This window comes from Pongo abelii, chromosome 15 (assembly GCF_028885655.2).
Source record: "Pongo abelii isolate AG06213 chromosome 15, NHGRI_mPonAbe1-v2.0_pri, whole genome shotgun sequence".
NCBI lineage: Eukaryota > Metazoa > Chordata > Mammalia > Primates > Hominidae > Pongo > Pongo abelii.
In genome coordinates this window covers 77,914,084-77,930,640 of record NC_072000.2, presented here as the reverse complement: position 1 = coordinate 77,930,640, position 16,557 = coordinate 77,914,084, and the positions used below count along the sequence as shown (strand labels likewise).

The window sequence follows — 16,557 nt, the reverse complement described above, 5'->3', positions numbered from 1 at the left end:
TCTCCTTCATTAGCTTCTTTTTTGTTTGTTTATCCAATTATCTCTCAGTGAACACTTAGGTTGCTTCCACCTTTTGGCTATTATAAATAATGCTGCTACAAACATGAGTGCATTTTTTTGTTTGTATTTTTTTAAGGAGAAGATAATCAGTATTTTAACAGAAAGAGTATTAATAATGTACACAAGATTTTAAAAAATCAACAAGTATAAAAAGAAAAGTCTTGGCCGGGCACGGTGGCTCACGCCTGTAATCCCAGCACTTTGGGAGGGCGAGGCAGGTGGATCACAAGGTCAGGAGTCCAGACCAGCACAGCCAATATGGTGAAACCCCATCTCTACTAAAAATAGAAAAATTAGCCGGGCGTGGTGGTGGGTGCCTGTAGTCCCAGCTTCTTGGGAGGCTGAGGCAGGAGAATCGCTTGAACCCAGGAGGCCGAGGTTGCAGTGAGCTGAGATCCAGCCACTGCGCTCCAGCCTGGGGGATGCAGCGAGACTCTGTCTCAAAAAAAATAAAATAAAATAAAAATAAAAAAGAAAAGTCTTTCTCACCCTATACCCCAGGTCCCTTGCCCAGAAGTAACAACTATCACCAGAAATACTCTATGCATATATGTACATATAAATATTCACTTTGCTTTTTCTATACTTAATATATCTTGCAAATTATTCCATATCAACACAGAGGGAAGTTCCACCTCATTGTTTTTCCTCAATGCATAGTATTTATTAATATATTTAGACGTCCGCTGCTGATAGACACTTAGATTGTTGCAGTCTTTTGTATAAGCTATGTTGCAGTGAAATACTTGCTCCACCATCTTTGTCCATGTATGAAAAACTCCTAAATATAGAATAGATGGGACAAAGAAATACACATTGAATATTGTGATAGCTATTGACAAACTGCCTGTCTCAGCAACAGTGTTTAAGAATGCCTGTTCACAATTGCTACTCCAGGAACACTGCCTATGGGGTAGCACTGCTCAAAAAAAAAAAAAGAATACCTGCTCACTATATTCGAAAACTTTACATAACTGAGCCTCAGTTTCTTTACCTTAAAATACAGATAATAACATTATCTACTTGTGAGCTGGAAATGAGATAATGCATGTAAAGAGCCTACTGTGTGGTTAATAAATGATAATTACAACAACAATATAATAACATTTTCAATAATCGATAATTATTAGGAATATTAAAGAGTACCTATAATTCAGTAAGAAAAAGATAAATCTAGTAGAAAAACGGGTTAAAAATGTGTTTGGTCAATTTCCAAAAGACGAAACCTAAATGACTAGTATATAAAAAGATGTTCAGCGGGGCCCAGTGGCTCATGCCTGTAGTCCTAAGCACTTTGGGAGGCTGACATGGGCAGATTGCTTGAGCTCAGGAGTTCAAGACCAGCCTGGGCAACATGGCGAAACCATGTCTCTACAAAAAATAAAAAATATTAGCCAGGTGTGGTGGTGCGTGCCTGTAGTCCTAGGTACTTGGAAGGCTGAGGTGGGAGGATCACTTAAGCCCAGGAGGTCGAGGTGGCAGTGAGCTGAGATTGTGTCACTGCACTCCAGCCTGGGTGACAAAGTCAGACCGCCATCTCACACACACACACACAAATATATATATATATATATATATGTTTATATATATGTTTACAAAGAAAAGACATTCAAAGTCAGAACTGAATAGATAATGGAAATTAAAACAACATGGTACTTGCCGCGAACAGTGGCCTGTAGTCCCAGCTACTCAGGAGACTTGAGGCAAGAGGGTCACTTGAGCCCAGGAGTTTGAGTTCAGCCTGGACAACATAGCAAGACCCTGCCTCTAAAAAAAAAAAAAAATCAACACCACCACCAGACTCCATTTTGCCTATCATACTGACAAATGTTAAAGATATGAATACCACTGGCTGGGCGCGGTGGCTCACGCCTGTAATCCCAGCACTTTGGGAGGCCGAGGCAGGCAGATCACGAGGTCAGGAGATCGAGACCATCCTGGCTAGCAAGGTGAAACCCAGTCTCTACTAAAAATACAAAAAATTAGCCAGGCGTGGGGGCAGGCGCCTGTAGTCCCAGCTACTTGGGAGGCTAAGGCAGGAGAATGGCGTGAACCCGGGAGGCAGAGCTTGCAGTGAGCCGAGATCGTGCCACTGCACTCCAGCCTGGGAGACAGAGCGAGACTCCGTCTCAAAAAAAAAAAAAAAAAAAAAAAAAAAATGAATACTACTCACTGATGTTGAGGGTGGAGGGGATAATCTTCATCCATGTGCCAGTGACGGAAATAGAAACTAGCATTAGCATTGTGGGAACAATTTGAGGTACCTATCAAAAATTTAAATGCACAAAAATATCCTCAGCTTTTCTACTTTTAGAAATCTATCCCATCATATGTAAATACACAAATAACTGCTGCGGGACATGTGTGCAAAGATGTTCACTGCAACATGATTTGTAATAGCAAGAAAAGAAAGAGGAAGAAATCGAGAGAGAGAGAGAGAGAAAACCCACACTCCTCACCCAAGGAAAAAAACCCTGGAAATAATCAAAATGCCCAGCAGTATAGGAATAGTTAAACACATGATTGTATACTGATACTGTGGAAAACTACGCAGCTATTTTTAATGTATTAAATCTGCATGTATTGACATTGAAGGATATTATTGATATATTGTTGAGAGAAAAAGTTAAATTACAGGAAAAACTGCCTTGTACACTATCAGAACAAACAATATGACACACATACACATATACACAGAGCTATTTATTTGTATATCCACAGAAAATATTTTAAAGTGCACAAAACAATAAAATTTGTGTTACTTTATGGAGCTGGTAGGGAATAGGAGGTAGAAAGACCAAAGATTTTCACAGCATATTTCATACATTTATAAATTGCTTGATTTGTTTTTGCAATGAACATATGGTACTTATAGAATTTAAAAAAAAATTTTTTTTTTTGAGACAGAGTCTTGCTCTGTCACCCAGGCTGGAGTACACTGGCGTGATCTCGACTCACTGCAACCTCGGCCTCCCAGGATCAAGTGATTGTGCCTCAGCCTCCCTAGTAGCTGGGATTACAGGTAAGTGCCACCACGCCTGGCCTAGAATTAAAATTTTGACTCCATCTCAAAAAAAAAAAAATTATTTTATTTTATTATTTATTTATTTATTGAGACAAAGTCTCACTCTGTTGCCCAGGTTGGAGTGCAGTGGCGCGATCTCGGCTCCTGCAACCTCTGCCTCCCGGATTCAAGCGATTCTCCTGTCTCAGCCTCCTGAGTAGTTGGGATTAGAGGCGCGTGCCACCAGGACTGGCTAATTTTTGTATTTTTAGTAGAGACGGGGTTTCAACATGTTGGTCAGGCTGGTCTCGAACTCCTGACCTCATGATCTGCCCGCCTCGGCCTCCCAAAGAGCTGGGATTACAGGCGTGAGCCGCCGCGCCCAGACTAAAATTTTAACTTAATAGTTGTGTAACTGTAATAAAACATGTTGAGTCACTGAATAAACACTTACAGAGTGTCTACTATATATATCAAGCACTATTGTAGATGCTAATTAACAAAACTGAAATGGCCAGGCCATCACAGTGGCTCATGCTTGTAATTCCAGCACTTTGGGAGGATGAGGCAAGAGGATCACTTGAGGCCGGGAGTTCAAGACCAGCCTGTACAACATAGTAAGACTCCACCACTACAAAAAAAAAATTTTTTTTTTAATTAGCTGGGCGAGGTGGTGCACACCTGTAATCCCAGCTATCCACCTGTAGTGCCAGCTTCTTAGGAGGCTGAGGAGCAAGGATTGCTGGAGCCCAGGAGTTCAAGATTACAGTAAACTATACTAGTCTGAGATTACAGTGAGCTGTAATCATGCCACTGCACTCCAGCCTGGGTGACAGAGTGAGACCCTGTCTCTAAGCAAACAAAAATCAAAACTGAATGGTCATTAGGATTTGTGTGTGTGTGTGTGTGTGTGTGTGTGTGTGTGTGTGTGTGTGTGTGTATGTGAGAGAGAGAGAGAACAAGAATAAAGAATTTCAGGTAATAATGAGTAACGTGAAAAAATAAAATTACGACTGGTAAGAGTTACTTAGCCGGGCGTGGTGGCTCAGGCTTGTAATCCTAGCACTTTGGGAGGTCGAGGCACGTGGATTGCTTGAGCCCAGGAGTTCAAGACCAGCCTGGGCAACATGGCGAGACCCCTACTAAAAATACAAAAAAATTAGCTGAGTGTGATGACGTGTGTCTTTAGTCACAGATACTTGGGAGGCTGAAGCAGGAGGATTGCTTGAGCCCAGGAGACACTCCAGCCTGGGCGACACAGTGAGACCCTGGCTCAAAAATATAAAGAGTTACTCCACCGGGCATGGTGGCTCACGCCTGTAATTCCAGCACTTTGGGAGGCTGAGGACAGAGCATTGCTTAAGCCCAGGAGTTTGAGATCAGCCTGGGCAACACAGTGGGACCCTGTCTCTACAAAAATTAAAATATTAGCTGGGTATGATGGCACACACCTGTGGCCCCAGCTACTCAGGAGGCTGAGGTGGGAGGATGGCCTGAGCCCAGAAGGTCAAGGTTGCAATGAGCTGTGATTGTACCACTGCACTCTAGCCTGGGTGACAGAGTGAGACCTCGTCTAAAACAAAAACAAAAAGAATTACTGCTTAGAGAGCTGCTTTAGATATACGGTGATTGAGTCACCTTTGAGGAGGCAACATCTGAGCTGAGGTGTGAAGATTAAGAAGGAGCCCGCATCATGATTGGGTCACCTTTGAGGAGGTGACGTCTGAACTGAGGTGTGAGGATTAAGAAGGGCCCGCATTGTGGAAATCCATGGCAACAGAGTTTTTAAGACACAGGGAACAGCCAAGTACAAAGATTCTCAGGTGGGAATGAATTGTGCATGTTCAAGGAACAGAAGGAAAGCCAGTCACTAGAGATTACCAACTAGGAGAAGAGAAACATGAAATGAGATCAGAAAGGAAGGCAAAGGCCAGATCATATACACAAATGGGCTTATAATGTACCTCAATAGTTTTCCTGAGTAGTTATAAATAAACCCCTTTCCTTCAACTTAACATTCCATGTTTCACACATTACAGTAATCATTTGTAATTTATTGAGACAGCTATTTAAATCATGCTATGAGGCAGGTGTGTCTAGATGAATAAGTCATCTAGTATGTGAACCTATTTGAAGCCCAGTATCTGCATCCCAATGCAGCTTTCTTTTTCTTTTCTTTTTTCCCCTCTGTCATCCAGGCTGCAGTGCTATGGCACAATCATAGTTCACTGTAAACTCAAACTCCTAGGCTCAAGCAATCCTTCCACCTCAGCCTCCCCGAGTAGCTGGGACTATAGGCATGTACCACCATGCCTGGCTAATTTCTTTTTAAATTTTCAGTAGAGATGAAGTCTTGATATGTTGCCCAGGTAAACTCCTGGCCTCAAGGGATCCTCCCACCTTGGCCTTCTAAGTGCCTGATTACCGGCATGAACCACTGTGCCCAGCCATAGCTTTGTTTTTCTTTATTCTGCACATAAGCAATAAAGCTTTTGGACAAAACCCCACATTACACCCCGGAAAGAAAAACAACTATTGGGTATCATTGATAGGAGTGTACAGAAAGTGAAGATATCTAAAACAAGTGATAGTCCAGCCAGATAGCATCTTAATACACAATACATGCCTTTAATCCTATATTTATAATTTATTTGTGGTCTCTGGGTATTTATTACATTTTATGGAAGAAATTACATACTATAGTAATACTTGAGAATTCGGGACTCTATAAGGGATTCTATAAATACATGGGGGAACATCAAGTATATTGACACTAAAAATTCTGGAGTACATTTATCTGCAAACTATTCCTTTAGAGATAACTCAAAGTTACATTTAGCCTGAAATATAATAATTCTGAATTTCTGTATTACAATTTAATATTTTACCCATTATGCACAATGTCTCTATATTTGAAATTTTTACCATCTAAGACTCAGAAACTGGACAGAAGGTTAAATATCCTTAAACTTAACAATTTATTTAGAACATCAAAAATATCAAATTTTGCCCAGGTGTGGTAGCTCACGCCTGTAATCCCAGCACTTTGGGAGGCCAACGCAGGTGGAGCACTCTAGGCCAGGAGTTCGAGACCAGCCTGGCCAACATGGTGAAACCCCATCTCTACTAAAACAACAAAAATTAGCTGTGCACGGTGGCTCGTGCCTGTAATCCCAGCTATTCAGGAGGCTGAGGAGGGAGAATCACTTGAATCTGGGAGGCGGAGGTTGCAGTGAGCTGATATTACGTCACTGCACCCTAGCCTGGGCGACAGAGCAAGACTCCCTCTCAAAAAAAAAAAAAAAAAATCAAATTTTTATAGATCATTAAGAATTTTACTCACCATATCCAATTAGAAAACAAATAATTCATCTGATGGTTATTATTTTGGGTGAGGAAACTTCCTTTATTTAATCCCAGAATCTGACCCTTAAGAATTTCTTTTTTTTTTTTTTTGAGACGGAGTCTCGCTCTGTCACCCAGGCTGGAGTGCAGTGGTGCAATCTCAGCTCACTGCAAGCTCCGCCTCCCGGGTTCATGCCATTCTCCTGCCTCAGCCTCCCGAGTAGCTGGGACTACAGGCGCCCACCACCACACCCGGCTAATTTTTTTGTATTTTTTTAATAGAGACGGGGTTTCACCGTGTTAGCCAGGATGGTCTCGATCTCCTGACCTCGTGATCCGCCCGCCTCGGCTTCCCAAAGCGCTGGGATTACAGGCGTGAGCCACTGTGCCCGGCCTGACCCTTAAGAATTTCCAAGCATTTTATAAACTCATCAGTACCTCTTTATGCGGGTAAATAGAATCACAGAGGTGGAAATATAATTCAGAGTTTGGCTAACAAATTTGAGATAATTCCAAAATGGCACCTCTGAACATGACTCCTATTCAGGGTTACCACTGTTTCTGTACTGGGGATGGTCATATTAGCCTGTTTGGTCTTGGGAGGTTACTGTTGGAAACCACTGCAATTTCAGTTCCCCACTGCCTCTTACGAAGCACAAGCTAGATTTATTGGGAGGGGAAAAGGATCCAGGGCCATACAAAATTTCAGTATGTTTATGAATTATTTAACAATAAACATATCAAAAATTATTGTCTTTTTGGGAACAGATAGAAGAAATATTCACTTCATCTTTCCTGAAATTGCCTAGTTTTACGTTATTGTTCCATCTCACCTTCTTTGGAAGGAAATTCAAATGGCCAATAAACATAGAAATAAGACATGTCAAAAAAATTTTAAATGCCCAAGGCTGGTATGGGAAATTGGGAAACCTCACACATTACTGGTGGGAGTACACGTTGTTGCTAACTTATTGAAGGGCAACTTGAGAATATGTCACAAAAGTCTTAAAAGAAACTGATACCTTTTGACCTAGTAATTCCATTTCAAGGAATTTATCCAAGAAATTATTCATGGATGTGTGCAAATTAAATAAATAAAATAATAATAAATAACAACATACCAGTCCATTTAAGTTCTTTATGTTGTTTCTTCCTAAAGATAATATCCTCAAGTTTTCTGTAGTGAAAAGAAAACATTTTTTTGTTTACTAGAATCATATTACACAATTGTTGTAAATCTACTATAATAAAGCTTTAATAAGTTTTATATAATAGATATCCTTATACAATGAGTAAGAAAGGTTGTGTTAACAAAAATGGGTAATCAAGTAGAAAATAACATTGACCTATCATCTAAAGTAAACACTACAGATATAATTTCATAACATATCAATATTAAATTTAAAAATGGCTAGCTATCTGGAACACATGGTCTTAAATTGCTGGCTAATAAAAATATTACAGGATAAAATAGCAGTAGAGAATATTTTGAGTTTGGGAACATATATATTTCAAATCTCTTATGAGAACTCATACTAGAAAATAAGAACATATATTTATATATTGTCCACCTCACTCCATGAAGGATGAGAAGTGAAAAAAAATAAATTTGGTATTTAAAAAATCATTTGCTTTCAAGTTTTTAAATAATTAGACTGTGATTTGGTTAAAAAATAAAATGCCTGGCCGGGCGTGGTGGCTCACACCTGTAATCCCAGCACTTTGGGAGGCTGAGGTGGGCGGATCATGAAGTCAAGAGATCGAGATCATCCTGGCTAACATGGTGAAACCCTGTCTCTACTAAAAATACAAAAAATTAGCCGGGCATGGTGGTGGGCGCCTGTAATCCCAGCACTTTGGGAGGCTGAGGCGGGTGGATCATGAGGTCAGGAGATCGAGACCATCCTGGCTAACACGGTGAAACCCCGTCTCTACTAAAAATACAAAAAATTAGCCGGGCATGGTGGCGGGTGCCTGTAGTCCCAGCTACTCGTGGAGAATGAGGCAGGAGAATGGCGTGAACCCAGGAGGCGGAGCTTGCAGTGAGCTGAGATCTCACCACTGCACTCCAGCCTGGGCGACAGAGCGAGACTCCGTCTGAAAAAAAATAAAAATAAAAATAAAAATAAAATAAAAAAAATAAAATGCCTATCTTTATTTTTTAAAGGTTATTTCTATTTGTATATCTATAGGCTATTTCTGGAAGAGAAAAAAGAAAGTAGAAACCGTGGTTGTCTTTGGGGAGGAACTAACAGTCTATGGTTAGAAGTAGACATTTCCCATTGTAACCTCTTTTGAACCATTTGAATAAAACCAGGTACATATATTATTTTTCCAAATTAAAAATAAATTTATTTTTTAAACACCCAGGAAACCTCATTTCTGTTCCAAGAAACTACTGTGATTACTTTTGCTTATTACTATATTTAATTTTCATAACTTAAACATCTATAACTTCTTTGACTAATATGGTGGTCACTAGCCACATGTGGCTCTTCAATTCAAATTAATTACAATTTAAAATTCAGTTTCTCAGTCACATTAGCCACATTTCATAGTGCTTAATAACTATATGTAGCTAGTAGCAACTGTATTGGGACAGTGCTGACAGTTCTGTTGGTTGACATTGTTCTATAACATCCATAATTGAATAGTAAGAACTCAAATCCAATTAACTGAGTTTCAATCCCAACTCTCTAGGGAAGCAGCCAAACCTCTTTGAATCTGTTTTACCATATATAAAATGGGGAAATATAATTTCTATCTTATAGGAATTTAAGGATGAAATGAGGTAATTACCTAAAACATTCAGTGAAATGTGTAACCCATGGTAAGTACACAATATATGATGTGTGTGTGAATGTGTGTGTGTGTGTGTGAATCAGGCATATATAACTTCGACTTTAATTTATTTAATAAATTATTTTAAATTGTCTTATAAGAAACAATTAGCTTTTAGAGCAAGGTATTTTAAGAGTGGTCTAATTCACACAAAATGATTTAACTGTTGAAGCAAGACCCCATGTTATGGGCTGAACTGTGTCCCCCGGAAAATTCATATCTTTAAATCCTAATCCCTAGTATCAGAACGTGACTACATTTGGAGACAGAGCCTGTAAAGAGGTAATTGGGCCAGGCATTGTAGCTTATGCCAATTATCCCAGCACTTTGAGAAGGTGAAGTGGGAGGATCACTTGATGCCAGAAGTTCGAGACCAGCCTGGGCAACATAGAAAGACTCTGCCTTTACAGAAATAAAAATAAAAAATAAAAAATAAAAAATGTAGGCCGGGCGTGGTGGCTTATGTCTGTAATCCCAGCACTTTGGGAGGCCGAGGTGGGTGGATCACGAGGTCAGAAGATCAAGACCATCCTGGCCAACATGGTGAAACCCCATCTCTACTAAAAATACAAAAATTAGCTGGGCATGGCAGCACATGCCTGTAATCCCAGCTACTTGGGAGGCTGAGGAAGAAGAATCGCTTGAACTCAGGAGGCGGAGGTCACAATGAGCCAAGATTGTGCCACTGCACTCCAGCCTGGTGACAGAGCAAGATTCCCTCTCAAAAAAAAGTTTAGCTAGGCATGGTGGCACATGCCTGTAAGCCTAGCTACTCAGGGAGGCTGAGGCAGGAGGATGGTTTCAGCACAGGAGTTTGCACCACTGCACTCTAGCCTGGGTAACAGAGTGAGACCCTGTCTAAAAGAAAAAGGTAATTAATTGGGCCATTTAGACACTTAAAAAAAAAAGGGGGGTAATTAAGGTAAAATGAGGTCATTTGGATGGGCCCTAATCCAACGTGATCGGTATCCTTGTAACAAGAGGCAATTTGGACATAGACACAGAGAAAAGAACATGTAAAGAGAGAGGGAGGGGCCAGGTGCGGAGGCTCACACCTGTAATCCCACCACTTTGGGAGGCCGAGGCAGGTGGATCACTTGAGGCCAGGAATTCGAGACCAGCCTGGCCAACATGGCAAAACCCTGTCTCTACTAAAAATAAAAAAATTAGCTGGGCTAATGGTGGTGTGTGCCTGTAATCCCAGCTACTCGGAAAGCTGAGGCAGGAGAATTGCTTGAACCCAGGAGGCAGAGGTTGCAGTGAGCCAAGATTGTGCCATTGTACCCTAGCCTGGGTGATAGAACAAGACTCTGTCTCAAAAAAAAAAAAAAAAAAAAAAAAAAGACAGAGGGAGAAGACAGCCATCTACAAGCCAAGCAGAGCGGCCTCAGAAGAGAACAACCACGCTGACATCTTGATCACAGCTACAGGACTTTTACCCTCCAGAACTGTGAGAAAATTTCTATTGTTTAAGCCACCCAATCTGTGGGACTTTGTTACGGCAACCTAGCAAACTAATATATCCCATATAACTATAAATTTATGAAAATTAAATATTTAAGAAAATCACATAATTATTCTTTAAAGCTTCTTGATATGAAAAAACACCATTTTCTTTTTTCTATTTCATGAAGAATTAAATGTTTATTCAATAATTTATTCACTCAACATATAAGTTATTGATCATCTACTATACACCAGGAACAGCAATAAGCACTTGCAATATTACAGCAAATAATACAGATAAAAATTCCTGCTATCAAGGAGCTAACATTTGGCAGATAAACAAAATAAGTAAGTATATTAGATAGTGAAAAATGTGAAGGAGAAAAGAAATAAGCAGGTAAAAGGAATGAAATATCAGGAGGTTGAGAACAGTTGATTTTTTGATAGGACATGATGTTAGGGAAAGACCCAAAGGAAGTTAGTAAGGGAGTTCACCGTGCAGATATCTGGAGGAAAAACATTTACAGGCAACAGAACTTCAAGTACAAAGGCTTTGAGGCAGGACCACATAAGCTGAGAGAATGAAGGAAGAGTAATAGGACACGAAATTAGAGGAAATATTCTTGGTTGTAAGTCCATATGTATAATATGAAAGAAATTAGAGGAAATAATAGGCTTTAGAGAGGATGTGAGAGAGAGGAGTCAAGAAATTGCCAAGAGGTTTGGCTTGAACAACTGGAAAAATGGACTTGTCGCTATCTGAGATAAATATGGCGCAGCAGTGGCTCACTCACGCCTATAATCCCAGAACTTTGGGAGGCCAAGGCAGGCAGATTGCTTGAGCCCAGTAATTCGAGACCAGCCTGGGCAACATGGGGAGACCCCAACTCTATAAAAATACCAAAAAAAAAAATTAGTCGGGCTTGGTGGTGCACACCTGTAGTCCCAGCTACTCAGGAGGCTGAGGTGGGAGGATCGCTTGAGCCCAGGAGGTAGAGGTTGCAGTGAGCCGAGATGGCATCATTGCACTCCAGCCTGGGTGACAGAGCAAGATCCTGTAAAAAGAAAAGAAACACACAAGGAGTTGGTTTATCTGGGGCTAGGGGGAAGATATCAAGACTCAGTTTTGGACATGTTAAGTGTGAGATGTTGGCCAGTCACTGTGGCTCATGCCTGTAATCCCAGCACTTTGATTCACACTTGATTCAAGAGATCCTCCCACCTCAGCCTCCCAAGTAGCTGGGATTATAGGCGCATGCCACCACGCCCGGCTAATTTTTTTGTATTTTTAGTAGAGACGAGGTTTCACCATGTTGGCCAGGCTGGTCTTGAAGTCCTGGCCTCAAGTGATCCACCTGTCTGGGCATCCTAAAGTGCTGGGGTTACAGGTGTGAGCCACCGTCCCCAGCCATAAAATTAAATTAAAAAAAAAGAAAAGAAAAATCAATTTAAAAAAAGTATGAGATGTCTGTTAGATATCCCGTGGAAATACCACCCAATGGAATGTATGAATCTGCAATTCAGAGGACACAGTTGTTCTAGAGATCTAAATGTGGGAGCCATCAGCATACTGATGGTGAGGCCATGACTCTAGATGAGATAATCTAGGGAGTAAATGAAGAAAAAAAAGAGAAGGGATACAAGAACTGAGTCGTGGGGCCTTGCAATATTTAAAGGTTATGGATGTGAAACTGGGGAAAAAGTGGCCAAAAAGACAGGAGGAAATCAAGGGGGACAGTATCCTAAAGCCAAATACTGAAAATGCTTTAAAGAGGGAAGAGAAATCATCTGTATCAAAAAATACGCTGATTCATCAACTAAGATGAGGACTGAGAAATGACCTCAGCAATTGGAGATAACAAATATATGCAACTTTTCCTAAGATAATCTCTAACTCCTTTTTGAAAAACTGCACAATGAAAATGGTAACAAATGGCTAAAAAGACCATATTTATTACTGTATAAGGAAATAAATTATGATATCCAAAATTAATAGATTAAGTGTTCTAACATAGCACAATATATATTTTCCATATTTTGTGTGCTGCATAAGTAGGGTACCACTAGAAGAAAAGTACTATTGTTTTCTTCATACAGTATCCTGATGAAAATCAAAACTGTGCTTTCAAGTTTTATGCTTATTTGTAACCTGTAACCTGAAGGAGTAAAGTATACTTTTTCACCAAAGATAAATGGCAACAAAATTTATTTTCTAATATTTAAGATTATTATTCATATTATACAGCTTTTTAGTCGTGATTTGAACATAGTCATATCAAGCAATTTTCTAGTCACAATTCTGGTACAATAAATATAAATTGCTATTAGGGTTGTTCTGCCTGATAAATCACCTGTTAAATAGGAATACCTATTTATTTCAGATCGTCTCATGATGACATAATAGGTAAGACTATAGTGTTCATGAAAGGAGATGGGTAGGAGGCAAGCTAAAACATAACTTAAATCCTCATATGGATCAATTGGCTTCTTTTTGCTTCATAGTCACAGATAAAATGTATTCGCTAGCCACAGACTGCATAAATTGTATTTGTTACTAGCAGAACTAAAATGAAATGAGCCAAATATAGCAAATACCTATACTCTCTGATTTCGTGTCTACAGCAGACATGAATAATTGATCAGGGTATTTGTTCCACTAAGTTTTTGGAACTCTTATTATTATAATTTTCCTGAGAGTCTCTACCAACTGACCCAAGTTAGAAAGTGATTTAAAACCCATTGCCAGCCCTACATAGAAGGTCATCCATTTTCACTATTATCATAGTCATTTTTTTTTTTTGAGATGACTCTCACTCTGTCACCCAGGCTGGAGTACAGTAGTGTGATGTCAGCTCACTGCAACCTCCGCCTCTCAGGTTCCAGCTATTCTCCCGCCTCAGCCTCCCGGGTAGCTGGGATTACAGGCGCATGCCACCACACCTGGCTAATTTTTGTATTTTTAGTAGAGACGGGGTTTCACCACATTGGCCAGGCTGATCTCAAACTCCTGACCTCAGGTGATCCACCCACCTCGGCCTCCCAAAGTGCTGGGATTACAGGTGTGAGCCACCGTGTCCAGCCCATAGTCATGTTTTTATATAAAGAAAACCATGTAATCTGTCATGATAAATAATATGTTATCAACTTGCTTAGTCACATTTAAGCAAGTTACTTCAATTACAGAGAAAAAAACTGAGGCAGACAATAAAATGTAATAGCTTAAATTGTTTAATGAGTGAGTCAGCAAAAAATTAGAATAGACAGGCATCTCACACACAACTCTACTAGTTAACACTATGTAAATACTGAAGGCCAACTTTCCAGCACCGTGTAAGTACTGAATGCCAACTTTGAGTAAGGTACGAGGGGTGGGGGTACTGAAATAGAAGATTAAAAGATTAATAAGATGATGCTTTTCCTCAAGGAATTCACTACCTAAAGAGCAGAACATATTCCCAAGTAACTATAATAATGGTTACTGAGCATTTTATATGCACCAGGCACAATTCTAAGTACTCTATATATACTAATTCAATCTTCACAATAATTATATGAGATAGGTAATTATTATTATAATCCAAGTAGACTGTTATGAATATTTCCAAAGGAGCAATTAATTTTGACAATGGAGATGAGGGAAGTCTTTAAGGAGGGGGTGACATTCACACGTGGCATTCGTAATTTTTTTTTTTTTTTTTTTTAGACAAGGTCTTGCTCTGTTGCACAGGCTGGAGTGCAGTAGCACCATCATAGCTTGCTGCAGACTCACTCTCCTGAGCTCAAGCAATCCTCCTCCTAAGTAGCTGGGACTACAGGCAAACATCACCATGCCCAGATAATTTTTAAAATTTTTAGTAGAGACGGGGTCTCGCTATGTTGCCCAGGCTGGTCTTGAACTCCTGAGCTTAAGTGATCCACCTGCCTCAGCCTCCCAAAGTGCTGGGATTATAGGCGTGAGCCATGGTACCTGGCTGCATTCTTAATCTTAATTTGTTATAGGATTTTCCTGTTACAGGAAGAAGCTGTTCTCTGTGAAAATTATTGCATTAATAAATGCTACAAAGTCATTTTTAAAATAGTATATTTGGGTGTAAATTGGATAGTAAAAGCTTTTAGATGACTTTTAATGCGACATCAAGGCATTTGGTCTTTACTAGGCAAAGAGGTACCATTAAAAGGTCTCTGATATAATGATATTCAAATGATATTTTTAGAAAGAAAACTCTGTTATCAGTGATGAAGGTCACCTGAAGGGCAGAAAGACAGGAGGAAAGGAGATCAATTAGGAGGCTATTGAGGGAGAAGAAAAGGAGAAATCAGTTAAGTAAACAGTTAAGGCTAGTCCTTGGAAAAGCAGCCTGCCTGAAAAATCACAGCTACAGGCAAAAATATAACAGTCTGTGGAAAACTCAGGCTGCACCTGCACGGATAAGTATGTAGGGTCCAGCATAGATTGTTCTTTGTGTAATTGGCGGGCTCCCAGGAAAGTTTCTTCCCCTTTTCAGATATGTACACAGTAGGCTCCCTGGGAACCTGTACAGGGAGGAGAGGGACTTACCTAAAACAAACCCACAATTATACAAAGAAGAGAAGCAGTGCTTTGATGCTTGCCTAGAGATACACCCACAACTACATAGATAAGGGGGAGTTGTGCAGACAGCTTTTCAAATAAGAGAAGTTACTCAAACAGCTACAGAGGTGAAGAGTTTCTTATAAAAATTTTTGAATTCAACTGTAAAAACAGCAACTCAGTTGGGGTTCCCTCTCCACTGCAGAGAGCTTTCTTTTTTCACTCATTAAACTTTCACTGCAACCTCACCCTTTGCATCCACATTCCTTAATTTTCTCAGTCATGAGGCAATGAACTCGGAAAACACCTTAGAAAATGAGACCAGTGACCCTGACCTGTTTGACTATCACAAAAGTTGTAAGACAGTGTTTTTCAAACTATGGGTCATGAGCCTAAATTAATAGGTTATGAAATCAATTTAGTGTGTTGTGATCAGCATTTAAAAAAAAGAAATAAAAATTTAAAAATACATACTGGAACTGGCCAGCCGTGGTGGCTCACACCTATTAATCCCAGCACTTTGGGAGGCTGAGGTGGGTGGATCACTTTAGGTCAGAAGTTCGAGACCAGCCTGGCCAACATGGTGAAACCCTGTCTCCACTAAAAATACAAAAATTAGCCAGGCGTGGCGGTGGGCACCTGTAATCCCAGCTACTCAGAAGACTGAGGCAGGAGAATTGCTTGAACCCAGGAGGCGGAGGTTGTAGTGAGCTGAGATTGCACCACTGAAATCCAGCCTGGGCAACAGAGTGAGACTCCATTTCAAAAAAAAAAAAAAAAATTACTGGGACCTATGCTATATAAGGGTAAATACTATCTTGCAAATTTTATTCAAGTTTATATGTGTATGTATATATTTGATATGCATATTCATATGAATGTATAATACATTCAGATGTATTTCTTACAATGGAAAGTGGTCAAAATGTTTGAAGAACATGACCTAAGGGGAAGATGATGAGGGTCTAAAAAGTTGTAACTCCTGGAAATGGAAAAGCAACACTTTATTTGAGAGCTCGTTCAAAGAGTAGAGTTAACAGGATTTAGTGATAAATTTGCATATAGGGCTTGAAGAGAGACTGTGGTAGGCTAAACAATGGCTTCCCCAAAGATACCTACATTCTAATGCCTGGAACCTGTGAATGTTAACTTATATGGCAAAAAAAAAAAAAGTGCTTTGCAGATATGATTAAGGATCTTGAGAGATAGGGAGATTATCCTCAAGATCAGGGTGTGCCCTAATGCAATCACATGTATCCTCATAAGAGGGAGGCAGACAGAGATTTGACAT

The 16,557-nt window shown here is 39.9% G+C and overlaps 1 protein-coding gene across 1 annotated transcript in view; it reads right to left on the bottom strand.

Moving 5' to 3' along the window:
- Positions 1 to 16,557, bottom strand: part of DNAL1 (dynein axonemal light chain 1) — a 53,164-nt gene that overhangs the window by 18,799 nt on the left and 17,808 nt on the right. Inside the window, exon 5 of the mRNA XM_024231705.3 lies at positions 7,531 to 7,586. Coding sequence (XP_024087473.1) covers positions 7,531 to 7,586 — 56 coding nt within the window. The remainder of the gene's footprint in view (positions 1 to 7,530; positions 7,587 to 16,557) is intronic.